This window comes from Helicoverpa armigera, chromosome 18 (genome assembly GCF_030705265.1).
Source record: "Helicoverpa armigera isolate CAAS_96S chromosome 18, ASM3070526v1, whole genome shotgun sequence".
Lineage (NCBI taxonomy): Eukaryota > Metazoa > Arthropoda > Insecta > Lepidoptera > Noctuidae > Helicoverpa > Helicoverpa armigera.
In genome coordinates this window covers 3,047,396-3,062,536 of record NC_087137.1, presented here as the reverse complement: position 1 = coordinate 3,062,536, position 15,141 = coordinate 3,047,396, and the positions used below count along the sequence as shown (strand labels likewise).

The window sequence follows — 15,141 nt, the reverse complement described above, 5'->3', positions numbered from 1 at the left end:
TGTAATGACAAAAACGATATTTCCATTTATTGAATTTTATTGATATTATCAACGTAGGAGACCTCTATAATATAGAATCTTCATAATATAATGGTAAATTACAAGTCAAATTATTATACAAGTGAGACCATGTAATTTTAAGAAATGGATTTCATTCAGGAATGCCTGCTCTAAATCTACATTGAATATATTGGCAGTGACTGGAGAAATATGATAAACTTGAGATACATGTAACAAACATACTATAGACAGCAAAGTGTTGCTATTGCACAGTGTCAATAACACGAGTGGTGTACTGACTCTGTGGAAACATATTATGCATGTTTCAAGTACAGATACTTAGCCGAATGGACATTACGTCGGCAAGAGCCCCTACCTGTCGGATAACAACAGGCCGATTTTGATTCTAATTATACTATTAATTGAATTATGCTAATGATATTATAATGAATACTATTACCTAATTCTCAAGTGAAAATCCATTTCAAATCATAACTAATGTTATAAAGGAACAAATCACAATGTATTAAACAATAATACAAAAATCATGTTTGCTAACAAAGACTAAACATAATATCACTATAATCAAATAGTAATCAAATCCATAATATAATTAAATACATTTTTCTAATTTTCATTTTGCACAAAAATAAGAAGTCTTCAACATTCCATACAATTCCTATATGTTTATATATTTATAACCTAATGTATAACCATTAGTTAAACTAATGCAGGACTAACAAATCTAAGATCGAAATTACTTGCTCACGTTTCATAACAGAGATGTCCTATAAAATGCATGACGACGTCCAGCTTATGTTTCACACTAAATACTCGTAAGTTGTGCTCATATATCATAGCCAGTATTGGGGTCGAGACGAAAGCACCTAGCTTACTCCAAATCATTGTCATGTTCCTTGCATCGTAGCATTTAGGCCTTTATATACATGTGATGTTCATTCCAATCAAGCATTCGTATTTAGCGTTCCACAACGCCAAACTCCATAGGTTAAGTGAAGATACAGATGTTAATTTAAGTTTTTTATTTTAACATTAGATTTCAATAAAAGTTTATGTTATAATATTAATTTCGAGACTCACGTGCGTCGTGTTAAAGCTAAAAATAGATGCCAACTTCAGCTTTAATTTAACTAAAAAAATATACAAATTTAGTAGTGGTAAGTTAAAAATTAGTTCTTCTCACAATCGATAATACTAATGGAAGAATTTTGTGACCACACAAAACAAACAAAGGTTAAATTAACACCTGTACATAAATTGAAAATGATCGGTTCGGTCAAAAACGTTACAATTACTCGCAGTTTCTGCTTCCCGAAACATTCGCACTGAATAACATACATGGAATAATCTCACATTCATGCATACGGACAATAGTCCGTCAAAGGCGGAAAAATCCGTCCGGTAGTCTTTATATACGGGTTACGTTATATACATCAGACTTTAGTGTTGGCCTCGGACGATTACGACGTCGACGCTTTCTTTTCGCGCTGCCATTGGTTGATCTTCTCTTTGAGCTCAGTTGCTGGAACATAAAAAGTAAAGATTAGCTTTGAACTTGGAAGATAACATCTAGAATATACAGTAACTCTTCTGCTGTATTCGTAACAAAGTATGTACCTGGACGTAGTTGGTCTTCAGAAAGTGGTTGTCGGTTGAAGGGGTCAGTGGCGCTATTCAATAAGTGACGCAAGATCACCGATCGGTCCATTATCTGAAAAATAAAAATGACATGTTAGTATTGATATGAACTATATCCGAGGGTCGAAGTGGAAAAATATAACTTATATTTTTCAACTTACCTTCCCAGAGGGCAATAAAACTGGGTCAGTCATGAGTGTGTCCATAAGCGGATCTCTGAACTCTTCGGGAGCGTCAGCAAATTCGTCGCTTTTCTGTTGATTGGATACTGAAAACAAATAATCAAATGGTTTATATTCTCTCATTTGAACATACTAGATAGTGTTTGGTTGAAGTCCTTTCGTAATATTATTATTTTGTAATACGAAGTTAAAATGGAACATACTTGCAATTTGATATGCATTGTCAGCGAGCGCCTTGAAGCGCTCTATTTCCGTCGTGGTCTTGATGCAGGACTTAGCGAGCCGCACGGCTGCCTCTTCGAACAATTCTTTGCGGAATGATCTCTGGAAATACAAAAGAAGATAAATCAGTATTCGTTTTTGTTTTATCACAAAGAAAAAGGAAGTCCATATTTGAGGATAGGTGTATAACACACATTTGAGGTCAGTGTTTGTCAGTGTAAGTGGGACCCACAATGTGGGTAAGTAATGAGGTGCGATAAAATATTATACCACAAGAGTATATTAATTATGATTATACGCGTGATAGAGAAGAGCATAAATATGTACGTGAATGTTAGTATTACGCGGTGTCCTGCGTGAGCGACAAACGCGAAGCGACGTAATGCGACGCGATGCTGTACGCGACAAATGTCCTACGTGATTTTGGTCATTACTTCTCAAATCATGGAGAAATACAGTACAATTTTGCTTGAAAGTTCATATTTAAAGTACAGACAGCAACATTATTTCAAGTTCTTTGTTCTAATAAACGATTTCTATGATTTTGTCCCACAACAATCTTCATTCACGCACTGCGGCGATCAACGCTTCTGAATAGTTCGTGGTGTCGCATCTGGTCGCAATCAAACAAGTACGCGTTACGTCGCGTCTCGCCGCAGACTTTCACATAGGCCGCATGTATGGCATGCCGTTGAGTTGATCGCGTCCGTCGCGTTCGTCGCTCACGCAGGACACCGCGTTACTGATGACAGAGATCTGTTGGGTGGGCCTCAATAATATAAGTAGCAGGGTAAGACGATCTTACCTCATCAGCGGCGAGCGCGGCGTGGAACTGTGGGGAGTCGAGATGCAGGTAGATGTCCACCAGCTGGCTCAGCAGCCGCCGCGGCTCCCAGCCGTACTTCTCAGGCCGACGGACCTGAATACAACAAAATAAGGCATTCTAAATAACGGACTTGTTAGAGGAGGTCTACTGCAATATTAGAGGTTTTGACAGTGCTGGATATACATTTTTTTATTTTTTATTAGCCTGTGCTGTCCCACTGCTGGGCAAAGGCCTCCCCCAAAGCCTTCCACTTTTCTTTATCCCTCGCTGCTTGAGACCAGTCCGAGAGGAAGCTGTCCAAGTCTTCCCTCCAGCCTTTCCTTGGTCTCCTTCTCGGTCGCCTTCCATCCTCCGGGATCCACTTTGTGGTTATATTGGCCCACTTGTCCGGGTGCATTCGACAGATGTGACCCGCCCAATCCCACTTCAACTTCGCAGACTTATTGCCCACATCGAGTATGCCCGTCTTGGACCGGATAATGGTGTTGCGTATAGAGATATACATAGAGAGAATAATAATTAAAATTCATTTTCAAATAGACCTATAAGAGCGTTTTCAAAACACTAAGCTAGTTAAATGGTTCCAAAGAGTGGGTTCTCATGGAGAAGGGCCGACAAGAAACTTCATCGTCCCAAGCTCCATAATTGCCCCCTTTTCGCGAGGCTCATTGGAATACTTTTGGCCTTATAGGGCCCGCTAGCGTAATTCGACATTGGGGTTGGCCGATGCTAGTTTTTTCTCGAAATTAAATATTTTGTCATCCTGGAAGAACAAAGAAAGTGACGCCGTACCTTAAGGTTTTTGCACTTAGGTCCGCAAAGCTGCTGCAGGTTGAAGTTAAGCATGGACGCGAGCCGGTCCACCAGCTCAGCACGGAGGAACGGCTCCTTGATCTCCACGGTCAGATACTCCAGCATGTCCACGGTTTCCCTGGAAAAGTAATTATGAAAATTAAGAACACATAAACAGTCTGCAAAGGAACACGATGGGATTTTGTCAGTAAAAATCTGACACTCCCTCACCCCTGCTAGCCCACAGCGGGAGGGGTCACTTGATGATTTTTGCCATCGATAAAAAAAATACCTGAAGGCTAGTTATGTACATACCTGGCGAGCGTGAGGTATGAGCGGCACTGTCGCTCGTCCTGCGCCAGCGCTCGAGCTCGTGCGTCGGCGCTGCCCGCCGCGCCGCTCGCACCCTCCTGCGCCTCGTGGATGCGCTTCAGGTACTGCACAACACAAGCGTAATACTGTTACTACAATACCATAAGATAAAAGATTAAAAGTTATTTATTGAAAGTAGGCTGAAAATCAGCACTTTTTGAACGCCAAAATTTTGAACAGACAGCCCCCACCCTTCCCCACTTCCTGTGTGTTTTTGCTGGGAATTAGAAGTGGCGGTCCCACACAAACTCCGAAACTTCCGAAGTAGGTAATATGTATGTGGAAAATTATACTATAAAGTAAAAAGTTAAATAAAATCATCAGTCTCACAGTGGTGATTTTATTTACATTGAAGAATTAATGTATTTATAAAAGAAATATTCTACTAAATCAAAACAATCAAACAAGACGTAGGTGTAAGTGAGATAAAATACTAACCGTGAGACATTCGTCGAGAAGGAATGTGGTATCGTTCATCAGCATGTTGATGAACTTGACGAACTGGCGGCCGGAGCGAGACTCCTTCACTATGGCCTACCAAACAAAAATACACAAATTATACAACAGGAAAAAAAAATATGTAGAGTTTAGTTCAACTAAGAAGAAAACATTAAATACCTCCTTTGTCAGGTAAAATTGTGGTTTGCCACATTTCAAAAAAAAAACGGAACTAGGAAAATATCGAAAAAAAAAAAACATTGTTCTCACCTGTTTATGAATAGGTCGCTCCCACATGCCTTTCAAGATGATACTGATATGGAATCGAATGGTAAACTTGTCGTAGAACTCAGTGCTCTGTCCAGTAGTTTCTATGTCTGTGTAGAACTTCATGAGAGCGCTTGGCAAAGCCGTTTGGGACATCGGATGGTCCATGAACTTCTCGTATACATTTTTCAGCTTCAGTGGCACGGATAGGTTGATCACGAAGAGTACTTCCACGATCTTCGCGACTAAGTAGGGGTTTTTGAAGAGCCGCGAGTGGCATATGGCGCTTAGAAGCCACGTTATGATCGGGTCTTCAATGTAGTCGGCTACGATTTGTGGCACGTATCTGGAATTGATTTAGAATTACTTTTTAACAGGCTCGCGTTTGACTACTATCTCACATAATGGTAAGCGACGATGTGGTCGAAGATGGAATTAAGAACCTGTATACTATTAATGCGAAAGTTTGTTATGATTCTCGGTAACTGCGGTTTTATATAGAAGACGGGTTCAGGTACCAACATGTAGACTGGTGAAAGTGAACTCTTAACTCGGGTGCGGGAATTAGTTCTCTCTAAATTAGATGAATAGATACTCACTGCACAGCAAACAGCATGAACTCTGCGATATCCTCGACGTACCACTCCGGGGTGGCAGCGAAGGCGTCGGCGAGGGCTCCGCCCGCGCGGGCCGCGTCGAGCTGCTGCGTGAGCAGGGCGCAGGCTGAGGCGTAGAACTGCAGGCTGCGACGCATCAGCTCGCCTTCTAGGAGGGCTGTTTCTGCGCACTGTTTTGACCTGACAACAATATTGTGCTTGTATAAGAGAGTGCATTAAGGTATTATTATTACATTTAACATAGCCATAGTATTTGTATTTAACAATTGCCTAATAAAAAGGTTTAAATAAAAAAATACAGGGGAGCACATAAGACAGAACATAAAGTTACATGTGTATGGGAGTAAATAAGGAAGTATGTAAGGGGAAAAGTGTATAAGAGAGTACATGGAGGTAATACATAAGGGAGTTTTATCAAGGTCTTTTTTATGTACTCCCCATAAATAAATAAAAACAAGTGTGACGTGACGACCCAAGTTATTTAGGGTTGTGAACATGCCCACAGTATCCAGTACGGTAAATCCATCACTAATGGAAATTATGTACAGAAAGAGACAACACGTTTACGAATAATTTTTCGTGGTTTATTACCTGTGTAGCCTTTTAATCTGCCGGCGCCACCTGCGCAGTAACTCGCGGTTACGCAGCGCTGAGAAGCTGTTGCGCCACTGCGGCTCGGCCGCCATCAACTCTTCTATCACTTTTTGGAGATCACGGAATGCACTGTAACCAGAAAAAAATATATAATTGCTAAATTGAAGATTGATATAAAACTTGGTAAGAAGAATAAATAGCCAACTGGACGTAAGTTACGTTACTTTTTTGGAAATTCCATCAGGGCACAGATGATTAAAATTTAAAAATTTTTCAAACATTGTAGAAGCTGTTTATATGTGTGACGTATACAACGACAAACTTGTTGTTATATATTCTACCCATGCAGTTTATAGCCTATAAACAGAAGAACATTGTTTGCCTTTTTTTCATTTAGGTATTGGCACACCAACAGCATTATAAACAATAAAATATATATATAAAAAAAAAAACATAAGTTATAACATTCTAGTTTGCTATGCCCATTATAGATGTACGCATCGAGAATAATAATAATTAAATATCTTAATTAATTCGTCTTGTATCAGTAGACTTACCGAATGCGGCGCTGATGCGTGTGCAGCGCGGGAATGAGCGCCACGTGGTGCATATGCAGTGTGAGGAACCAGCACACAGTCTGGAACTTAGCTTCGGGCCACTTGTGAGACGGGTCCTTATCTGAGGACAAAAAAATATATCGTAAAAAACTACTTCATTATGGCTTTCCAAAACTATGTTGGGGTAGTTTTCCAGCCTTATTAGATGCTGCTGAATAGGTACCAGTGTTTTACATGTAGCGACTGTCTATATCACCACCTCTATCTATTCCCAAGTGTCTCCCTTTCAACACTTTACTCTTACATAATTCGGGTTATCAGGCTTTCTAAACTACCCGTAAGGACTGCAAAAGATGAAAGCCGGGACGCATAAGTTTACCGTGCCTTCGAAAACACTGAGGAACTCGGCAGGAAATTAATTCTCAAAAATAATGAAGCAGTGATATAGAGAATTTGTAATCAATTTATTTCTAGCAACGAGAATTAAAATCTAATTGTCCGTGATGACGGTTTCGGTCAATATAAAACGAGGGGTCATTGAGCCGCTCGTCTGCGATTATGTTTTAATGCAATACATCGTAATGATCGACCCAATTAGCGTAGGTGTAACTAATTTAGCTAGCGGCTTTAACAGTGACAAACGTTTGGTGTGTGTATAAAACGTGGAATAGAGAAGGTTAAGGCGAGGAAGTGGTCAACAATAATTCCATAACCGGCACGCGCATCTAAGGCGCCAAAAGGGGTCGGAGCGTCTGAGCGGGGCGAGGATAACAATACGCGCGCTAGCTTATAACTAAAAGTCGTAAGCGACAAAATGGTTTTGTAATTTTAATATTTAGAAATGATAATTTAATAAAAATTCCTACTACCATTTTAAAGAGTATGTATATACTCAACTACTAAAAAAGTTAAGAGGCTTAAATCGGTCCCGTTTGCCCATAATATGTGAATCTCTTTTTAAAAAGAGGTATGTTTGATATATTTTTCTCTGTTATAAAAGTTACCTAATCATGTTTCTACAACTAACAAAATAAGGTTTATATCATGAACTTTCAGGTAACCAAGTTGTATTTTGATCCGTTTTGTATTTACTGAGAAAAATTGACATTCTTGGCGCCAAAAATTCCAATTCGTCCTCTTAAGGGCACGGTGTGAACTTATTTTGTGTGTTTTCAACGTATCGGCAGCAGTTGACTGCGATAGGGCCAATGGACCATAACTTTAATTGTATTTTCTGAGTGCCAATGCAGCTCACACAATCAAACCATAAAGAAAGCCTACATCTACTCTAACTATCGGCTACATCACGATTTGAACTTGAAAGGGACAGATATAAATTTAATATTACATTGGACGTTCAACGAGTTTAGCGTGGAAAATAGAATGTCTGACTAGTACCAACTAAAACCTCATATTATTCCTTTTGAACTCTTCTGCATTCCTGAATCATGGTACTTTGATAAACACTAATTTCATAAAGATAACAAGTAACTTACTGAGCGAATCCAGCCAGTCCTGAGCCTCTTGAGCGGTGAAATAAAGGCGGGTTTCATCGCGCACGTTGACCCAGGAGTCGGGCTGGAACGTATACAGAGGGTAGACCCGCTCCAACTTGATGCGAACTGACAGCAGTTGTAGCACCGAGCATACGTTCAACATGAAGCCGTCGCCTGAAACAATAGAACATATTTTTATCAGAATTGTTTAAAACTTTACCATCGTACCACAAAAACTTTTACACATCTGTTGAACACTTGTGTAAAAAAAATATAGATTATGACGTTGAAATAAGGTCCGTTTTGCAGCCACGCTTTTTTTAGACAAGGGTTCAACAGGTGTTTAAGTTTTTGTAGTAAAGCTGTTATGCTTGATAACGAAATCGAAAAGAAGTAGGTAAAGGTAACGTGTTTGTGGAGTTGTAAAGGGTAATCTTTGGGTTTTCTGAACTGATTTTGAAATGTTTAGAGTCACTGGACAAGTGAGAAACAAAACAGTTTATGATTTAGCATTGCATAGACAGATTTGGGTGATATGTTATCCTAACTGTGTTTATATCATTCGTCCCAATTGCACGTCACAAATACATAATAGCATGAATTAATAGCAAATATCAGATTGATAATTTCAATGAATGATTCTTTTTCTGCATTGTTTACAAGAACTTGTCAACAAGCTTATCGATCGAAGATTCCTGTCGTATTCATATTTCTGTGTAAGTAGTTGATAGCTGTCGCAATCTGTACTTTATCGAGCTGTTGCCTTTAGCTTCAAGTATAAAAGTAGCTAGCTCAAGATAATAACAAGCCTAGGTATCTAGAGGCACTCGTCATATAATTTGCGTGTTGTTTGCGACGGAAATCTGTTTGTGTCGCACACCTGACATCGTTACAAACATAAATATTTACAGAAAACCGTCAACAAGTAGCGCTTAATGTTTCGATCCAAATCTTGGAAAGTAAATGATTTGGACGATTGCCAATACAAATTCGTCTAATAGACAAGGCGAGGTGAGCGACATTTGAACGAAATATGTGGTCTATTTTCGCTAGTCATTACTAGCAGTACTACGCACATAACGCTTCAATTTATTATCGTTGTCAGTGTACTGATAAACTTGCAGTAACGTCTTTATCTATAAGGAGACACAACCTACTCCGTATCGACGAGCTCTTGGCAAACATTTATGAATAAAAAAAAAACAAAGTAATTTTGAACGTAAGATATTTGTGTAATTACGCAAATTGTTGAAAAAAACATTACATTTGTGCAGCCACGAACTGAATTCCAATGTTTCGATGTAGCGTATGATAGGAGGAAGATAAACCTTCTCGACGTTATTTGCCTGCATTTTTTATTACGTACAATAGCTTGAGATGCGGTTTCTCCTTCGAACTCGGATAAAAACTCAGCCTGTATGTTATTCATGCCCGACGTATATGCATATTATTACATAGTAGCATAAATACTTATGACATTGTATAAAAGATAGCAAAGAATGATATGTAAATATAAAAATAAAATTTCCTAAAAATAATGGCAAGTCAGGCTTTTTCTAGTAGGTAATGGAGCATTTGGAAATGTCCCGTCATCTCATCGCGTTGAATGATTTGCCAACTCTAAGAAAATCATGACGCTACATTTTTTCACAAAGCTAGGTACATTATCACCTGTCCACTAACTCCAAATACGTGTATAGTCTTTATTTTTGGTACAAAAGTATTTTTCCTAAAACTTAAATAGAGACCATCTTTGTACATTTCGACTAGGATTCGAGTTACTTAATTCTAGTATAAAATCCTGGTTAATCACATGTTTTAACTACCAAAAAGCCAAGAACTGAATCTTGAAAATTATTGTAGCCAGCCGTTTACATACTTCTTTTCATATGTCATTGTTCATTCATTTTAGTACAGCGCCATTCATTATAAAGACGAAAGTTTTGTTTATACTGTCTCCCAGCATCTCGTTGTGTTAAACATCCGTAGTAACAATGTCCGAAGATTAACTAGTACATATAACAATACATACAATGGATAAACTGCGGGTAGAATTCGGTTTCTTGATATAATGACTACAAAATGTCCCCAATTTCATAAGGAATAGTCTTGAGATCTACATCAGGCAACAACCATCGAAAGAAGACGATATTGCTATAAGGAAATATTGAAACTTTTTTCTAAGACGACGATGAATAGGTTTTTGAGAGTAGCGTGTTCAAATCAAATAAAGTAATCGTTCAGATTTGTAATATTTGGATGAAGCCTATGTTCAGGTCCTACACCTGTGAATATGAGGAGATGTATTTGAATGTAGTTATACTGACCGGCCAGAGATCTCTCGTCGGTCTGCAGCTGCGCCCTGCGCTCGTTGCGCTGCAGCAGCGCGGCGAAGTAGTTGAGCAGCGGCTCGCGCGCGTCGGGGCACAGCAGGATGTTGTGGCAGATGTTGTGCAGCGTGTTGCGGCTCGCCTCCACCTCGCGCTGCAGGGCGAACGCCAGGCTGCGGTCGCCCGACCCCGTCGCGAACAGCCGCTCCGCCAAGCGCGGGTTCTCTTCCGCGAATAGCGATATCTGTACAACATTATGACTAACTTTACTTCTCTAAATACCAAGCCTAAGAATGATAGCTACTTAGCTAGTAAGAGGCGAAGAAATCGAATTGTTTATCATCGCTTAGCCATTATCAGTTTCAACAAAAACGAAAACTGAGACCTATGTTGAGACAATAAACTGAAATCAGAATTTATTCATTGTCATGAAAATGAAAACAGTGACTTTTGCTTTGTTTACAAAGGAGTTTATTTTAAGCCATACTGCGGGCAGACTTGCCTCGTCCATAATATGGTTTAAAATAATGGTGTTATCGACCCACTAAACTTAAATGGCCGCATATTTACATTCGTGCGTTGAGTTGGCAAAATGACTACTTATACGTTATCTGAAAATCCACGTACCGCAAAGAAGGGTCCAAGGAAGCTGACGCGCGCGATCTCCCGTCCGACGGCGGTGGTGACGGGATCGGGGCACAGGCTGGGCAGGCGCGCCAGCAGCTCGGCCAGCGGGCGGCGCGCGTGCCGCGGCCCCGCGCGCAGCTCGCACAGCGCGCGCAGCGCCCGCAGCGCCGCGCCGCCGCCGCACGCGCCGCGCCCGCCCAGCGGCGACACCGCGCGACGCATCTCCTCGCGGATGCCCATCACCAGCGGCGTGAACACCTGCGCACAACGCTTGCTCATCAGCGCTCTGCTTCACTCATGCCAATCATTTTTATCAGACAATAGTTTCAATAACAAGAGCAAGTAAACAATAACAGAAAATATACGTTGATTCATCAGTAGTCATTTTGAAAATGATTACTCACCTCTTCAAATACTTCCTTGTCGTTATATGTAGCGAGCAGCAGCTCGGGTATGAGCCCGGTCGGCGGGGACACGACCAGCATGTAAGGCAAAAGTGCGGACTTCCTGCACTTCTCAAGTTCGAATTTGCCCTGCAGCACTAGCACTAGGTGGTTCACTAGTAACGTTCTCAAACTCTGAAGCAAGTCGCTCAACGGCGGCTCGGAACTCTTCTTTGAGTGTTCTCGTTCATATGAATTGATATTCGTGTAGAATCGTACGATGTAGCTAACTGCTAGACCCTGTGTGGGTATTGTCTTAGGTAAGGGCAGCGACGGTGCAGGACAATCTGATTTATCAACCTCTGTCTCCGAGCCGAGTGGGCCACTAGTTAACATATCGTCCCCACAATCTTCACTAGGCCTCTTTGTAGTTTCGGTAATCGCAATTAGTTTCTGGTTTAGTGGATCTGAACCATCCGCTATTTGAGTTATAACGTCCATCAAAGCCTCTGATGCTAATTCATCTAAACTTAGTTTAGGGTTATCAAGGAGTGACGCTGCCACCGACGGCACAAATATACCACCTGAAATAAACAGTCTGTTAGCTTCTAAAGGTTAAATATGAAAAATGAGTTAGTTATTTTGGGTTTACAAAGAATGGTTGTAACATTATTTTTCTACTCTGGGTCAAGCACCGTTGTGAATCGCAGTCACGCAAACTTCGCTTTTCGCAATTATGAAGAGAGAGAAAGATACCTGTTGATAAATAGGGGCAACAAACCTGCACTATCTTCTGACCAGGACACCTGTAGAATCTTGGCGACGATGTTTCTCAGTTGTTCCTCAGTTAGCTCAGTGCAGCTCACTGTGCGAGACCGGTGGATTTTGCGAGCCGGGGATGCTGTCGTGTTATCGTTGTCATCCACCTAGCAAAAATTATTCTTTCTTGATCAAGTCTAAACTATTTAGTATAAATAGGATAGTCACAACACCGTCATGCCCAGACTACTGAAAATATAACTTGTGGCTACAATTCGCAAGCAAAGTTGTTGAAATAATTCTCTTTAGGGTTCCGTACCAAAGGGAAAAACGGGACCCTATTAATAACACTTCGCTGTCTTTCTGTCCGTCCGTCTGTTACCGCAGGCCGTATCTCATTGGCATAATGTGACAAATGTGAGAATTTTTGGCCAGTTTATAGATAATGGCACGGAACCCTTACTGCGTGAGTCCGACTCGTACTTGGTCGGAGAGACAGCCCCTCACTTTTCTAAATGAGAATGACTGTTAGAACAGGAATTTAGTAATTTATTCAATACATATTTTATATTATTATGTACAAGATATTTATTATTTAATGTAGAAGCAGTAGAACAGGGCCAATTGGAGGGACAAACTGGGGTAAGTGAAAATTTGCTTACAGCATGTGAGCCGCAGATAGTAAGAAAAAACATAAGTCCTATTTCCATATTAACTATTGTTTCCACCGGGGCAGATGTGTAGACAGAAAGTATTGTTTGTCAGTTATCTCTTCCTTCCAATGCAGAAACTAGATGACTTGATACAAATACCCTTTGCAGGTTGTCCATAAGCTGACTAAATTTAGATCTGTTTAACATTCAAACTTTTCTTTATATGCCTTCACCTGTAAATTTTTGGGAAAGTCGTCGTCACCACGCCTGCGCTTCATAGGCCTGCCTCGGCAACGACGTACATCCTCAGGCACACACTGTGATTCAACTTTATTTGAATCTTAATGCACTAAATCACACATAGGGTAAGACCATCAGATTTATTCTGGATTGTATTGTCAGTTAATGGCCAGATTAGTCACAAAAGCTTAGGCCCTAGGCCCCATGTTCACTGCCTGTTACAGTATTATTTGCTTTTACTTAAATAACTTTATGGTTTTGAACAAGTATGAATTATTTGTATTTTTTCTCCCATTATTGTAAACCTGATGATCTCATGTTTTTATGAACTATCATTTCATCATAATAACAATAAATCAGTCAATGATTCATAAACATCTTGAATGAAGAAGTTTTGAACACTTTCAACGTGTGGATAAACTAGTACACAGAACTACATCCACTTTATGTTGCTGATGGGGCAGTTATACAATTATATTTATTTCTAAATAAATCTATATTGAGCCTGTATCATTACCAACAGATTTAAATTTCTTGTACAATTCTAAACTATCCAAACAAAAAAAATCTACTATTCACTTCACTTTCTGTAAATGCATAACTGGCTTTATGCAATTCATTAAAAATTTTCTTTAATACTGTACATATTCATCAGAAATGTTAGGCATGTAAAAGCATAAAAAATATTCAGTTAATATATATTGTAAGTGGCAAAATAGTGTTACCAAATTTGTGAGCATAGCAAATTGTGTATTATGTAAGTTGCTAACCTCCATTGGTTCCTGCTGTGGTTCTGATTGTGAATTCCTCTCTGACACATCATCAACTTCCATGGAGAGTGACCGTCGCGAGCAACTGGGTGAGGCATTACTTGGCCGAGGCCGCACTGGGGACGGTTCTGCGAACTGTGCTGGAGATATAGACCGTGAAGTGCTGTCCTCTCTAGTTGATGCCCCTTCTGAGCCTCCCACTGTGGACTGTGGTAAACTGGCTACTCTCACGGAGCCACAACTCAACAATGTATCTTCACCCATAGAGTCAAAACTGTTGTACTGTCTTGTTTGTGACAGATCTGTCATTTTGGTATCAGGCATTTCATCTAGCAAATTGTTCTCTGCCTTTTCCGTGACAATGAGTCCATCCGCTGGTATCTTTGACTGGTCATCTACTTCACTTTTTACTCCTTCTGAATAGTTTGGTTCTTTGTTTGTGTTGGCAACTTCAGGGGTGGAGGGTTCTGTGGAGCTACGAGGAACTGGTGCGGGGGAGAAGCGAGCTTGTGAGGAGGTCTGCAGATCTGGCGAGGGCATCGACGCGCCTGGTGTGACCGGGGGGCTCGCTGGGGACGGCGCAGAGCCTGCGCCACTGAGCGCGGCCAGGCGCGCAAGGCGACGTCTCCGAATCTGCAAGCAACCGACATGAGGTCCTGCTGCACGTGGATGAACCTTATGCACGCGCCAACATCAAACACCAACGCTTTGTTTTGTTACGAAATTAGATTGGCCATACGCATTACGCCAAGGTTCGTTTACAAAACAAATTTTCTACTTACCTCTTCTTGACTCAGCTCACTCATGATTGATGATTACTATTCTGTACGTTGAGCAGCAACTATTGAAACCACTATTTCACTGAATTTAGTTTCAAAATTTTGGATAGGAAAGAAGAGCAAGCCTCACAACGGCGAGTCAGTCACCTCGCTCAGCTGTTTGACGTTTGTGGTTGGTACAATGACGAGAAAGTATTGAAAATACACGCGTCATCCTTGCCTGAACTCAAGTCCCAACAAAAGCCTAAGTATTCTCTCTCTTTCTATCAGCATCAAGTCACACTTTAGAAAAAGAGATAGCGCTATGTATTCTAGGTAGCAATCCAATAGCAATCTATACGCATGTTGCCATTTGCACATGTTTTTATGTATAATAAAGTGTATTCGGTTTCATAGCAGCTTTATCAAAAAAAAATGTAGTTTTTTTCTTATAGCCAATAAATTATACAAATTGTAATATTGTTTTAATCATTGTTTTCAATGTATTTTTCTGATTGGAATTGGATTCTTTTAAAAAAAACATTATTTCTGAAAGACGCCTGCAAAACAAAATTCGTTCATTAACTTCTATAGCTGAA

The 15,141-nt window shown here is 40.3% G+C and overlaps 1 protein-coding gene across 2 annotated transcripts; it reads right to left on the bottom strand.

Moving 5' to 3' along the window:
• Positions 1-19: 19 nt before the first annotated feature.
• Positions 20-14,836, bottom strand: LOC110375781 (ubiquitin conjugation factor E4 B). 2 transcript variants are annotated; one of them, XM_049849916.2, is made up of 20 exons: positions 14,567-14,836; positions 13,785-14,417; positions 13,008-13,091; positions 12,144-12,288; positions 11,384-11,946; positions 10,980-11,237; positions 10,350-10,596; positions 8,023-8,196; positions 6,527-6,647; positions 5,967-6,098; positions 5,358-5,555; positions 4,762-5,104; positions 4,492-4,587; positions 3,997-4,118; positions 3,682-3,820; positions 2,869-2,982; positions 2,045-2,165; positions 1,821-1,927; positions 1,639-1,732; positions 20-1,543 (listed from the first exon to the last, which is right to left on the bottom strand). In XM_049849916.2, the coding sequence occupies exons 1-20, from the start codon at positions 14,588-14,590 to the stop codon at positions 1,482-1,484; spliced, it is 3,777 nt and encodes a 1,258-aa protein (XP_049705873.1). In that variant the 5' UTR covers positions 14,591-14,836; the 3' UTR covers positions 20-1,481. The 2 variants fall into 2 exon arrangements, with proteins under 2 accessions (XP_049705873.1, XP_049705878.1); XM_049849921.2 differs by lacking the exon at positions 13,008-13,091 and having other exon boundaries at positions 14,567-14,829.
• Positions 14,837-15,141: the final 305 nt, after the last annotated feature.